The sequence below is a fragment of the Pleurodeles waltl genome, chromosome 3_1, assembly GCF_031143425.1.
Source record: "Pleurodeles waltl isolate 20211129_DDA chromosome 3_1, aPleWal1.hap1.20221129, whole genome shotgun sequence".
NCBI classification, from domain to species: Eukaryota; Metazoa; Chordata; class Amphibia; order Caudata; family Salamandridae; genus Pleurodeles; species Pleurodeles waltl.
Window position 1 is genome coordinate 169,340,433 of NC_090440.1, and position 14,665 is coordinate 169,355,097.

The 14,665-nt window shown below is 44.8% G+C and overlaps 1 protein-coding gene across 1 annotated transcript in view; it reads left to right on the forward strand.

Moving 5' to 3' along the window:
* The first annotated feature begins 411 nt into the window (after positions 1-411).
* ADAM10 (ADAM metallopeptidase domain 10) overlaps positions 412-14,665 on the forward strand; it is a 450,369-nt gene continuing 436,115 nt past the window's right edge. Inside the window, exon 1 of the mRNA XM_069222090.1 lies at positions 412-901. Within this exon, the coding sequence (XP_069078191.1) occupies positions 847-901 (55 nt within the window). The 5' untranslated portion in view covers positions 412-846. The remainder of the gene's footprint in view (positions 902-14,665) is intronic.

Genomic DNA, 14,665 nt, shown 5'->3' on the forward strand with positions numbered 1-14,665 from the left:
GTGCCTCGGATACAGGGAGGGACGATTCCATTCAGCTACCAATGAGCTTCGTCGTGATAATCTACGGAGCCTACAGACCGAAGCCGCTCCTCCATAGGCAAATACCTTTTTCTAGCATAACTTTTCCGAATGATCTTTTTAAATGGTAGACCAAAAACGCGTTTAGCGTCTCCACCCTATATTGCAAGGCATCCTATATTTTAAAACGAGCCCCGTTCCAAGAAGACCGCTAACTTGATCTTTATTGGTGTCCCTTTTTTGTTTCAATCACGTTGTTTTGAAACCCAGCGATAGGACAGTAGTACTTGTGTAGGATTGGAGGAATGGTTTCTCCTTCATATGTGTCACCAACAAGGGACTTAGATCGTCGAAAGCTTGTTTGTTATTGGCTGCCTGGTCGCTCCTCTCCCTATAGCTGCTGTCACCCAAAGCAGGATGCAGTGGATGTTATTAGAACAAAACAAGAGGCTTCTGGAGCTAAATAATCCCCTAAAGCACAACAACGACTGGTTACAATTGTAAACAACGGAGAGCGGAATGCAAGCCAGTGTCATTTAAATTACACGCAGTTGGCATATTGCCTGGCCCTAATGTGGCTGCTGGTTTTACGCATGTGCAATGCATAGGGTGCTTCTCCTGAACCTTTGCGGGTGGGGGAACATGGCGGGTGAATGACGTCAGGCGGGGGTGGGAGGGTAGGGTAACACAGGGAGCGGTGAAAGGGCCGCCGCTCAGAGTGTGTGCCCGGCCCATACCTCCGGCGTTCAGCGAACAAAGCGGGAAGAAGGAAGCGTTATAAGAGGGGGGGAAGTGGAACCTCCGATACAGCCTTCCCTGCTCTCGGATATGGCAGCCCGGGGAGCGCTGCTGCTGTTTATCTGTTGGGCGGCCAGTGCGGGAGGTAAGAGGTGCTCTGTTTGTCTGGGAACGGGGTGGTGGATATAGAACACGGCCTCCGCTGTCTTTATCCCTTTGCTTTTGGAATTGGTCTTGAGGAAGTGGCGATATTCACAGTGGTGGGACGGCTGCTTGAGGTGGCTGGACGGCGTTGTTCTGGCTGTGCTGCTGCAGGTGTTGTGGTATTAGGAGCAGTGGTGGTACTCCAATCTTTGTTGCTAGTGGCAGTTGTTTTGAAGGCTCGGGCTGGTGGTGATGGTGTTAAAACTGGTTGTAGTGTCAGTGCTGATGGTGACATTCCTAGTTGTGGTGATGGGTACGTAGTGCTGCTGCAGCTGGCTTGTAGCGATGGCTTTTCTTGGTATTGTCATCGTTTCTTTTTTTTTGTGACAGTGCTGCTGTCGCCAGTGTACATTGCTCTAGTACCTACGGTGCTGCGCCTTGGAAACAGAAGTAGTCTTGGTGGTAAAGGTTTTGTGACTGTTAGTACTAATGGAACATGGTTGTTTTTTGTTGCTGCTACTTTAGGCGGGTTTTGTGGATTGAAACTAATGGTAGGTAGCATTACTGTTGCTTTTGTTGGGGCTGGCACAAGCAGATACCGCTACACCTTATTCCTGAAGTGGCCTGGCCATGGTAAAGTATGTGTTTCTTTGGTGAAAGGGTAGCAGTGAGGGCCTGAAGCATGCCAGAACACCCTCCCTTCACCATTTCTGGGAATGGACGAACCAAACAACTTGGAGAGGGCTGTCAGTGTCAATTTAGACTTTTGTTTTACAAACAACAACAAATGTCGTTCAGTAAATAACTGTGTAACATTGTAGGTTGTGATGGCTTGTATAGAGCCAGCAAAAATGTCTAGGATGTGATCCTTTGAGACCTCTCATCAGTCTTTCCGCTATCATAAGAAAGAAGACCTGCATTTGTGAGTTGTGCAAAGTGTGTGTGTTTTGAGCACAAACTTAACAGACGAGATATGTTTTCAATATTTCATTAGCAGTTACGTCAGGATGTGATGGTTAACGTGTCACAATTTGTCTTACATGTACCAGGCTAGAACATGGGTTTGTTTATTTGAACGTATACCATGTAGTGGATCCAGTGCCTTGTCTGATATTTAATCTGTAAAGTGACTTGAAGATTATTGACCTCCACCTATGAAAGTGCTTTGAGTGTGGTGTTCCTTATGCTATGTGATACATGCAAGTTGTATCTTGAAATTATCCCCTTATAATGACGGACAAATGGTGTGCAAGAATAAAATTACATTTGCCACGATACAGCTTGTGGCAATGCCACTGTGCAGTGTCTCTAGACAAGTGATGTCATTGTGGCCAGAAAATGCAAAATCCTGTGCACAAATATGTGAGTTAACCTTGGTAACAATTGTTAAATTCCTCTCTTGATGCTTCTGTGTGGTGGAGGGGATTTATTTGTGAGAATGTTGCACAAAGATAAGGGTATGCATTTGTCATCATTTTGGGGGTTATTGTCTGTGTTCAAGAGAGTCTGTTAATGGCACTTCCGTGTAGAAATACCACTAGTTCTGGTAAATGTGCTCCCCCGAGCTGGATCACCATTTAGGAAGTAAATACTGGGGAAAATATAATATTTTTGTAAAGGATGGTTCTTCTCCTTTGAGCTGGAATTCTGCATGAATGAAGCTTCACTCAGATAAGGGTTTCCTCTTGCTAGTGTCTTTGGCGTAGGCATTGCACGGAAAATTAGCTTTTCTGAGATATTTATTTAAATCCTATTGCCGGATATCTGGTTCACAAGGGCGGATATGTTTTTGTTTCTGCGACCGGCTTCGTGCCATGATGTCATTTCACATATCGATGAGACTTCTGCTCTCAAGCCCCCACCTCGTGCTGTTTGTGTGTGATGAAGCATACACCAGTGACTGTCTGCTTACTCGATTTTTCCCGTCTTGTTTCCGTTCCCACCCCTTCCTCCTACGCTTACCACTCAGCCTTTACCGTGGAAAAACATGAGCACGTTTAGCAGCGAATTTTCATGTTTTTAATGTTTTATTTCTCCAGCCCTTTCCTTCTACCACTTTGAAAAGGTGTACATTAATAATACATTTTCTGGAAACGTTTGTTCATCATGCCCCATCCGACGGTACCTTTAGGCTACCGGCCTTGCATTGCCCCTGCAGCGTCGTGACTAATATTAGCTGTGGAAGGCGACAGTGCTCTTATCAGAGGAAGGACGAGCCTTCATGCCGTTTCAGAAGTGTACATTCAAAAGAAGCGAACAAAATAAGAGATCACGACTTTTCAGGGATTTGTGGTTTGTACTGTCATAACAAGATGACAAACGCGACTTGTGATAAATAACGATATATACATTATTATATATTTTTTTTCTATGCACGCCTCTGGTAGTTGGTGTAGGCGTTTTATGAAGGCTTCTTTAGTGTGATTAGAGCAACTCTGTGCTTTCTGTGTGACTGGGCGTGGTAGCATTGATTAAAAAAGAGAAACTGGGTTGGGAACGGACGAACGGCGCAAGTAAACAGTGTTGCAGAACTGCAAATATGTTCACTTGGCGTGCGCCACTGATTGAGAACAAGTTATTGGATTAAATTGTTCAAGCAGTAGGCCTGGTTGAGGCATTGAAAGTTGTGCATATACATGAAAATACCGTATTTCTTGCCTTTGTGAACTTAACGCAGGCCATGGTAAGTGGAAGGGTACTGGGCACCGTTGTGATGGCACCTTGCCCCTCTATTGATATATCTTAGTCACCTGTTTTGTAGCTGGTAGGAAACGTGAAAGCATATTTTATTTGTTTTACAAGCCTTGTTCTTGTTTCCTTTTGAGAGAAATACACTACACGATTTTAGAAACTTGATTAAAACACAAAAAGTGAAATAACTTGGTGGATATCCCTTGTTGTATAATGCAGATTTTCCTAACTAGTGAAGGGAAGTCTTGATTTTTATTAGACAGAGGCTTTCTTCACTTCCTACTTTTGTTATAGATGCCAGGAATCATAAAAAAACTACTACACTTGCAAGCCAATCCTGGGTTAAAATCTATGTATTAAGGGAAAGTAAAACCATCAATCATTGACGATATATAACAGTCACCAGGAAGCAACAGCCTATTTTCTTGATGTGAAGTCATATTAAATTCCATGTCTGAAATCGAAGAGCTTCAGAAGAAGAAACCCAAGAGAAACAATTGAATAACTTCTTTCGAATCGCCAAATGACTTATCAGGAATACCCAGAAGCCTGGACACTTAAGCTATATATGTGTCCTATTGAGAAGAAAACTTAAGAAGAAGAACCAGGACTTTCAGCAATTGAAGCTGAAAGAAAGAGTTCAGAACATTTATAATATAGAAAACTTAATGCAGGGCTCCAAAAAATATACGAACCATGATAACCCTGATTTTATCAGGGTAAGCTGTTCCTAGTGCCCACTGGGCCATTCTAATGAGAGCTTGAGCTGGCAAAGAACAGGTTTTGTGTTCATTTAGAAAGTGAATGAGCAATAAAGATGCATATTAAATCTTAACTTGTCATATTTTCTGTGTTTTCAAAGACAGAGGTCAAATGTGAGCTTATGTCTTCTTACATATTGCTGCCTGGAGATTGGTGTTTGCTTTTCTATTTTTGGCTTTAAAGTTAGAAGATTATGTAAATGAACCAATAACACAAAAACAAGTATGGGGTTCACTTATAATGAGGAGCTGCACCCAGGGGAAATTTCCTGGTGCTCCTTAACCTCACTAGGTGAGTGGGTGATGTATGGGTGCTGTGAAGGGTCCTGAAGTGATGATGGGAGGCGTTTCCTTTACGGACTAGGTGGTCTCACACACTATATAGTGTCATGCTTCATCATTTGACCACCTAGCCTCACCCAGGTAGGACAGTGCCACATGGGCGGACTCAACCTCACCGTTAAAGGAACAGGAGGGAGTGCATACATTTTTACTTTCTGGAAATTATGGGATCCAGCTGAACTCAGGGAAAATATAAAAACACCTAGGCAGTTACCTGTGTGAAAGTACACTTTTAATAATGGTGTCTGCTGGTGTGTTTAAAAACTGGGCTGGGACACCTCTGTGAGTGTAAGGACTCACTGGGTCACCTATCTAAAAATAAATGGCCAACATGTTTCTTCCCTCTATAAAGAGCCAAGGAAGGTCTAGGGGCATTCTTCAGGGCCTAGGATCCCTTAAAGTCATGCATTACAAAGAAAAACGTCATAGACTCAGTAAGAGTGTGGGTAAAATATTGTGAGAATTGGATTGGCCTACCTGAAGCGAGGAACTACCTAGGGTAGGCCCTAAGTCTAAAGGCTACTTGGCCCAAAACTCCAGGAGGGGGAGTGTCCCCTTATAGTCACACATACATCAAAGGAGGTGCTCGCTGTGCGCCTAGTCCGTCCCCTCACTGGACCGCTTGTGGTGACAGCTCCTCATTATAAGTGAACCCCATACTTTTTATGTTATTCGTTCTATACATAGTGAGATAGTAAGGGTTGATTCCTTCAGGTTTGTTTGATTTAAGTCTCCCTGACTCTCTGTATGTGTTACGATTATGTAAATGGAACTGTCTGACAATTGTGCTGTGGTACAGGGAGTATGAAATGAAAAGCTTCAGGATGTCCGATTGTTTCTAAAATAACATTTATATGATTTGTAAATGAAATATGCAAATATATCGGTTTAGAAAGCATATTTTTGTAATTCCAACGGGTAATGGAAACAGAGATTTTAATAGGATCAAAACACTTTAATTGGTGACGTGTAAATGATAAATATTTGCTGAAACCAGATTTCCACATTATTGCTGCATAGTTGGATCAGGAAAAACTGAACATCAATGGGAAATTTAGAGGCAATTTCAATAGAAAATGTGCTGTCTGTAAATGAGTGTGGTACTACATCATGATTCAGTAATATATTTATTAAAAGTGAGTTTTTTTTTTTTTTTTTTTTTTTTTTTAAAGCGTCCTGCCCTGATTAGTAAACTAGGAGGCACGTCAGAGGTCATGCATACCCTTTATACTGACTAGTCTTATTACACCTCGAGCAAACATTTAGGCCCTCATTATGACCTTGGCGGTCTTCTATGAAGACCGCTGAAGTCCTGCCAGACCGAAGACCGCCAGTGGTGGCGGTCTTCCGCCAACCATATTATGACTGCTGGCGACCCTCCACCATAATTTGGGCGGAGAGCCGCCAGCAGCCATACTGGCGGTCGGTGGTGCAGTGGAGGCTGCTTCCCCGCCACGTCATCAGACCACTGCCCACCGAATTACGTTGCAGTATTCGGTGTGGTGGTGTTCTGGTGACGGGGTGCTGGCGGTGGAGCAGGGCCCATGGAACCCGTTCCCTCCCGGACGACCACTGAGACAGGTAAGGTGATCGCCCGACAGGGGGGTGGGGTGGGTGTTGTGTGGTGTGTGCGTGAATGGGGTTGTTACTGTGAGTGTTTAGAGGGGGTGTGTGAGTGCATGTATGTATGTGGGGGGTGTGATGTGTGTCAGGGGGATGTATTGTGTATGTGTGTGTGCATGAGTGGGGGGGTATGTATTGGAGGGGCCCATGGAGTTCGGGGGGGGTGGGGGATTGGAGGGGGGGCCTTTAAGCTTTGGGGGGCGGTAGGGGAGCCGTGGCTGTTGGAGGAGGACTCCGGGGAAGGGGGCGGGGGAGACCCCTATCAGTGCCAGGCAAGGAATTCCCTGGAACTTATAGTGCCTACCGCCATGCTTTTTGTGGTGGTACAGATGCCATGAAAACTATGGTGGTATGCGGGGTCATTATCCCGCAGGCGGACTAGTGACGGCCGTCTGGCTGGAGACCGTTGTCTCCAGCCTGGCGGTCGTTACTGCCGTGGCGGACAGTGAGGTATATTGGCGGTTAGGCATGAGCCAAACTGCCAATGTCATAATTTGTCGGTAATTGTTGGTGGTGCTACCGCCAAGTTAACACCGTCCGCCAGGGTTGTAATGAGGGCCTTAGTCTATTTAATAAAACAAGTGTTATTTTATAGGGGACATGCTGAACTCACATATTTGAAGGTGCCTTCATATGTGATATAAAAGAAAATTGTATTTCACTGAACCACATTTATCGAAGACCACACAATTGGAGACCAGCATATGGATCAACAATATTACAGATAAGTTTATTAAAATCCTTAGACCTGCAGGTCTAATAACACTTCTATGATTTTCAAGGCCCTTGATGGGAGGGAAACAAAACACCTCACGGTATAGACAGTTGAGAGATCATATTCACTTTTGTGTCTTTAAAAAAAAAAATCAGGACTTGCCTTCACTGATGTAGTTAAGCAAATCTGTATTTTATAACAAAACCGGTGGGTCATTATGTTTGTTTAAAACCCATTTGTTGTTACCAAATAGACATGACCCACAGGTTTGCAATACAACATCCTGAATGTTGATACACTGGACCAGTGTTTCTTAGCCTATGGCCTGAGGACCTCTGGGGGTCTGCAAAGCCTACTCAGGGGGTTGGCAACTGCTTAGAAAATTAAATAATATTAACAGATTAAACAAAAGTAAGTGTGTGTGTGTATGTGTGTGTGTATGTATATATATATATATATATACATATATATATATATTAAAAAAATTGAATGTGAAGGAATTTGAAATTGGAGACTAAAACTGAGTCAGTATCCTCAGATTGAGTAGTACAAGTGCCTCAAACAGATAATAGTATGGCATTAAGTGGCCTAGAAAAGCTCCAACTTTCCTTTTAAATTACATTTTAGATGGTTTTTTTTTCATGTTTGTGAATTAAATAAAATACTTCATAATTTTTGTATTTGTTCAACGAATGCTTATTTCTCTCCTTTTTTTGTTGTTTAAATCATCAAAATTTCTTAGGGGTGGGGAAGCTAGCTTCCAGTAATGACTGTGGGGGCGCCCCCGAATCCCAATAATTTCGTGTGTGGTGGGGGTAGGTAAAAGATTCCATTAATTGGCTTGGTTTGCTAGAACTGCAGGGTTGAACTGGGACCAAAATATAGTCCTGGGCAACGAAATAAGTGGCCGAAGTTGGCTAACCTGATAGCTCAAAAACGTGGCCTACATTTGTAAATCAAGCCCGCTGTGAACTTTTAGGCACGTTGTATGAGTGTTTCGCAAGGCATGGGAGACTGCATGCATTTGTATTTGCTGCAGGCAATGTTTGTATTAATATTGGAGAAATCTGCAGGAAAAACCTGCCTACCTAGCCATAAAACAGGGCCAAAAACTGCTGAAAACCCGGCCCACACACTGATCTGTGAGACCACCCCATCGGGCACTGCGTGATTGCTCTGTAGGCCATTCCCACCCTGCCTGAAGAAGCCGGGATCGGATGTCATTCGACATGTATTCATGCCTTCTTTTCTTCCAGACATGGCTGCGAGGCATATGACAGCTTGCCAACTTCCGGGTCACTTTCAGCGCAGTTTACATGCATGACATCCCTGCGCTTTGTATGTCTCATGCCCTCTTTTGCTCTTCACTGGTATAAATCCTGTAGGGAGACGACATTTTACACGTCATGGAGGTACTGTGATTCTTGACTTTAATCAAATTTGTCTGCCATTTTAGCTCGCCTCATGTTGCATTACGTTACACCTTTTTTGTACAGTGTGCGTTTACCACTGACTCGGATTGACAATTTATTTTCAAAATGCCAAAACTTCCCTCTAAGCTTTGTTTGATATACCAAATGCCCTCGTTCTGCCACAAGGGATTGAGGTCCTTGCTTTACGGAAATAAAAATGTGGTTACTCTTTGGGAACATACACGTGGCGGAGATGGTGGAAACCTCTTTCCAGGCGAAGATAAGCCCGAACGTGTCCTTACAGGAGCCCGAAGCGCGCCCGGAAGAGTAAGTCCAGTCCAGTCAAGCGAGTTCATCACGGTGCCTTTTATGTTCTTCGTGGGTGCGCATACGCCTTAAGAATTAAATGTATATACTTGTTTGGTTTTCTAAATGTTTATGCCCAAGTGGTGCTTTTGTTGAATAAGAAACAGATGGACTTGTAGCTTTTTCTTCTTTCCAACAGTGTTTTGTGCTAGAATTTTTTTCGGTCTGCTTTTCTACATGTTTAAGGCAGCATAAAGTACAGGTGCAGAAAATATCTGATTTTGGCCGATCGCAAAAAAATCTATGGTATAATTTTCCATTTCGCCTTTTTCCATTGCTCTGAACAAAGCCAGAATTCCGCCATTCTTTTGTCAGCTTGTTGTAGCATCTGCTAGGTGTTCATTGAGTATTCAGTCAGTACTGAACTGTGGGTGAGCATCCTGTTCGGGTAACCGGAAATGCATAGTGTAATCCAAGGCAGGCAGATACGTGGAGTTGCCCGCATTGGAAAAAAGAAAAATGTAAAGTTGACCCAACTTGAATATATACACGTTTTTAGGTATTGCCTACAGATAGCTTTAACTCTCTAGGGATAACTTAATTTATGATGAGAAGGAGACACAAATCTCACAACCTTTTGAAAAGCACATTTCAGCCATTGGTTCTTGTGGTTCATTTCAACTGGCTTCAGGCTCCTAGGAGGCTGTCCTTCAGCCCATGGCATATAATGGATCCATATTGCATTAAAATTATCCTTGCCCACCATTCTCACAATATCTATTAGTCTCAGTAGGTGTTCTATTTCTACCCTCCCCCTCCCCTCCAACTTCTCCCATTTCCGCAGGTAACCCCTACTTAGGTACACCACATGTTTTGCTCTTTGGCACCTGTCCAGGTCAAGTTCCCAGTCGACCACCCGTGGTGGATGTGGAGTGGGTTCCCAAACATCTGTGCTGTATTAGGCTTCACCACTGTCGCGGCTAATGCCTACCAAATCTTATGATACTTAGGCCATTGTATATCTCCAGTGACATTTAGTAGAAGCCGTCTGGCATTGAAAGGTGTATCTACGCCTGTGACCTGGGTCATTATATCTACTATCTTTCCCCAGAAGTCTTGGATTTTAGGACATTCCCACAGTATTTGATTAAAAGTCCCTGCCTGCCCGCAGTCTATAAGGCACATTGGGTTAAGTGCTTCCCCTATCTGATGCATTAGCGTCTGAGAATAGTATACTCTATGTAGGATATTACGTTGTACTAATCTAAAGTGGGCTTGGATCGCCACCTTTCTAGGGCTCTGTATTGCTTCACTTTAGTCCTGATCTTCTAGCAATCCTATATCCTGATCCTGTGCTGCCCGTAGCTACCCCAGTCGGTCCGGCAGATTGTACATTGGTTTCTTACAAAGAAGGGAGATTACTTTTTCAGTCAGGGGGTCCCATAGTACTCTGTCCTCTAACGGAGCTGCCGGACACAACTGCTCCCCCTCCAATATATGGCATCTAATGGCGTGCCCCAGTTGTAAGTACCTGTACCTTTCAGTGTTGTTCATTTCAAATTCTGTTTGAAGGGACTCTAATGTAATGTATGTCTGATCTCAAATCTTAATCTCACATCTCCAAGGTGTTCATTTCCTATCAGAGCCCACTTTGAAAAGCGCTTGGAGGCCTCCTACTTCTCTTAGCATGCTGCTATCCCACAGCAGAGTGAATTATGTGAGTTTACCCTCCCAGCCAGGTTTCTAGTTGCTTCTCTCCATGCCCCCACTACCGACTGAGTGTGGAGGGGCTTTGTCTGTTCCTGTGCCCTCCAGTAAAGAAAGGGCAAACAGCCACCAAGGCCCATTGCCATTCTGTCGACTTGGTAGGCTGCTCCTTCTCTATCCGCATAGAGCCAGTCATTTATTAAAACCTGTTGGGAGGCCCAATAATACTGCTACAGATTTAGGACCGCTAGGCCGCCTCATATACTCCCCTCTGCAGTTCACTTAGCGCTATGCTCGAGCTATCTCCATTCCAGAGTAGTTGGCGCAATTCATGTTCTAATTTACAGAAAAAAATTCTCAGGGGTATCTTATATGGTGTATTTTGGAGGATGTATAGCAAGCGTGGGAGGGTCATCTTTTTAAAAAGGGCATCCCGCCCCATTAATGCAAGTGGGAGCACCTGCCAATAGGGTGCATCTCAGAGGAGTAGTTCCAGTTGTGAGATCAAATTCCTGTCTAAGAAATCATCTAATTGTCTAGTGATGTAGATACCTAAGTACTTGAAGCTGCGTACCTCCAGTGGCACTGTGCATTGCTTCGGCAACTGTAATGGTTCTCCGTCGGAGGGAAGACAGAGATTTCCCCCAGTTGATCCGGTATCTGGAGTAGTCTCCAAAAACACACAGTTTGCAAAAGCCAGTCAGTGGAGAACTCTGGTTATGTCACATACAGTAGTACATTGTCTGTGTAGGGGGATATTCTCTCATTTGATTCTTGTCCCATTGGTATGTCCCATATTAGGGGGTCCTGTCGGACCCAAGCGGCTAAAGGCTCGAGGACCAGACCAAAGATCATAGTGGACATCCCTGTCTTGTCCTCTTATGGAGGGTAAATGCCTGTGACACTGTTATTGACACATACTCGTGCCAAAGGCTCTTTCTAGAACAGTCTAACCCAGTCGAGAAATTTAGGGCCAAAGCTCATCTTCGCTAACACAGCAAACAGGTAGGACCATTCTACGCTGTCAAATGCCATCTTGGAATCCAGTGACAATAAGGCAGCTGGCTCATGGGAGGATTCCTTAGTGCCATGTAGGACACCATAGAGGCGCTGGAGATTTAGCCATGTCGCCTTGTGCGGCATGAATCCAGACTGGTCTGGGTGAATTAGTTTGGTGATGACCGCCCTCCGCCCATTCGCAAGGGCCTTCACCAGTACCTTTTCCTTGAAGTTAGGCAATGAGATGGGTCTGTAGGATCTGCACTCATTGGGTTGTTTGGCTTGTTTAGAGATCACCACTATCGTGGCCATCCGACGGTCTTCCGGGATTGTCCCATCTTCTCTTGCGGATTGTAACAACCACAAGGGATGCTCTCCAGTCTTATCCGCCAGGCATTTATATAATTCTATAATAATGGCAGTCCCGGCCCCTTTGCCTTCCTAGACGGCAGGGCTCAAACAACCCTGGTTAATTCTTCCATCGTAAGATCTTGTTCTAACTCCATGTAATCTTCTTCCATAAGCGTTTGAAGTGTGATATCTCGCAAAAAATCGTTGCAGTCCTCTCTCAACATAGTGGAGTAGGAGGCATCTATAGTCTCATATTACATCGCAAAGGTATTAGCTATGGTCACCCTCATAGTCTGCAGTTTCTCATCTTGATATCCGATATCTAGAACTCAGGTGCGGCCTTCATCCCGCCTCCCCAGCCACACAAGCAACTTAGTGGGTTTGTCACCAGTGTCATTGACGGTGCTGGGATGGCAGTGCATGAGCTCATGCTTTATTTTCAGCCCATTCCCTAAGTTCGTGCTGCTTCATGTATAACTTGTGTCACAGCTGAGCTGAATTTGACCTTCTGGTCGCAAGGCGGGCCTCCAGGTGAAATCCCCCTCACCCTGATAGCTGTGGAGCTAAAATTGCCAATTTTTGGGTGAAGAAGTAGTCTTGGTATGCCAGGCTGCCGCGTGTGTGTGTGTGTGTGTGTGTGTGCGTGTGTGTGTGCGTGTGTGTGTGTGTGCGTGTGCGTGTGTGCGTGTGTATATTTGTATGTATATGTGTGTGTGTGTATGTATATGTGTGTGTGTGTATGTATATATATATATAGTCGCACTGTAGGGTTGTGCACACACCAGATATGTCAGCTCAACCGCTTGGAGAAAGTCTCCTACCAGGCCTGCTGCCCTCGCTATTTGTATTCCATTGCTGCTGTCCATGCCTGGGTGTAGGACAATGTTAACATCCCCCTAGGGTCAGCTACTGAGTTGGGAGTTCAGCACCTACTGTATCTCGAGGGCTTGTGTGTGTAGTCTGGGTGAGGGGGGCATATAAATGGAACCGATGTTGAGGAAGGTTCCTTCCCAGCTCCCCATAAGTACAACTTATCTACAGAGGGAGTCTGCCTAAATCTGTGCAGGGATTAAGGGAACAGTATGTGTTTTTTTTATTTTATTTTTTTATATATTTTTATTTTTATTTTATACAAAGGATTACCTACCCCTCCCAATCTGTTGTAGAGCCAACAGGGTATCTACGAATCTATCCAAGGCCCTGTAATGATTCCCTTTAAGGTGTTTCCTGTAGCAGGATCAGGTGTGGGGCTTTTCTCTGTGGGTACTGGAGTACCACTGTGTGCTTAAGCTTACTCCCTAGACAGTTGACGTTCCATGTCCATAAATATTCAAGATATTACGTTTCTGGGGTCCCATGTGCGTTGGCATGAAGTGACTGGACAACCTTTCACGCGGGGATTGTGTTCCCCACCTTCTAGGCCCGCCCTGATAATATCCTGTAACTGTATAGCAGTTGAGCATGTAAATAATAAAAAAAAAAAAACATCTAACAATATCAATAATCCCGAATAGGTGAACCACCCAGCTACCGTGCCATGTAGGTTCAGAACTGCCCACCTCTCCAACCTGCAGAGCATCTGTCACCCACAGTAATGAATATAGTGCACTAAAACAAACTATGGGGCAGTGAGCAGCGCCACAGCTAGCCACCAGATTTACCGCCATTAATGTTGGCTCACTTCTTTGTCCTCTTCTATTTGTTCACAGTACCTAAAGCATCATTCCAAGTATGGGCCAGCCGCCTGACTTAAAAACTGGTGAGTTTCTTCCAGAACCCCCACCCCTTCAAGGCATAGTCCAGGCTTACCTGGTGTGAGGAAACAACCCCATTGCCCACACCTGCATTTAAGCCAGCGGTTTCCATGCCCGCCAGTTCATGTAGCCTCCATATCGTGGGTTTCCACTTTGACATTCCTGACTTCTTCCAGATCGCATGCTGTACTACTCCCGTTTCTGTCCATTGTGGTTGCATTGGTGTGTCGTCCATGGTTTCCGCTATCCTTCTAGCCACTCCCAGGCTGCTTCTGGTGTCAGGCAATGCCAGATATTGCCTTCTGCAATCACTCGTAGTTTGGCAGGGTAGAGCATCGTATATTTGAGATTGAGTGTTCTGAGCCCTTAACAGGAAACTGCACCATTGACATTGGACATGCAAAGTGAAATCCAGAAAAAAACGATGGTGGTATTCTAGTCGTTAAGGTCGCCATGGGCTCGGGCCGCCTGGAGTATCGCGTCCCTGTTGCGATAGTTAACTATCTGGGTTATGATGGTTTTCGGGGGAGCCCCTGTTTTTGGCAGAGGTATTCTGGGTTTATGCACTCGTTCCACCAAGAAGAAATTTGACGGTCTCTTGGTACAAAGGGTGTTAACCATAAGATCTTCAAGGAAAGGTCCACACATGGGCCTTCAGCCCCCTTCTGAACCTCCACCACCCGGATGTTGTTCCGTCTCTCCCGTCCCTCCTGGTCCTCCAGTTTGGCTGTCAAGGCCGTAGTTTGTTGAGTGAGGGACTGCACCTGGGATTCTAGTCTTAGTGGTGGAGCAATGTGGGCCTCCGCTGTTGTCATTTTGCAGTTCATCGTCTGGATGTCTGCTTGAAGGAGAGCTACATCTATGGTGACTATTTCCAGCTTGGGTTCTAGTGTACCACTTAGGTCATGGATCGCTGCCATTATGGTGCCCAATGAAAGCTCCCCCGTTTGCATTGGTTCCTCTCTCTGCTCCCCATCCCCAGGCCTTCCTCCTGGGACTGCATAATTGTCTATTTTGTTGGTTTTAGGGGCAGTTTTCCCTTTGAACTTCCCCTTGGTGAAGTTTTATCTTCGGATATGACTCTAAGGCAGGTATAAGGCTCGT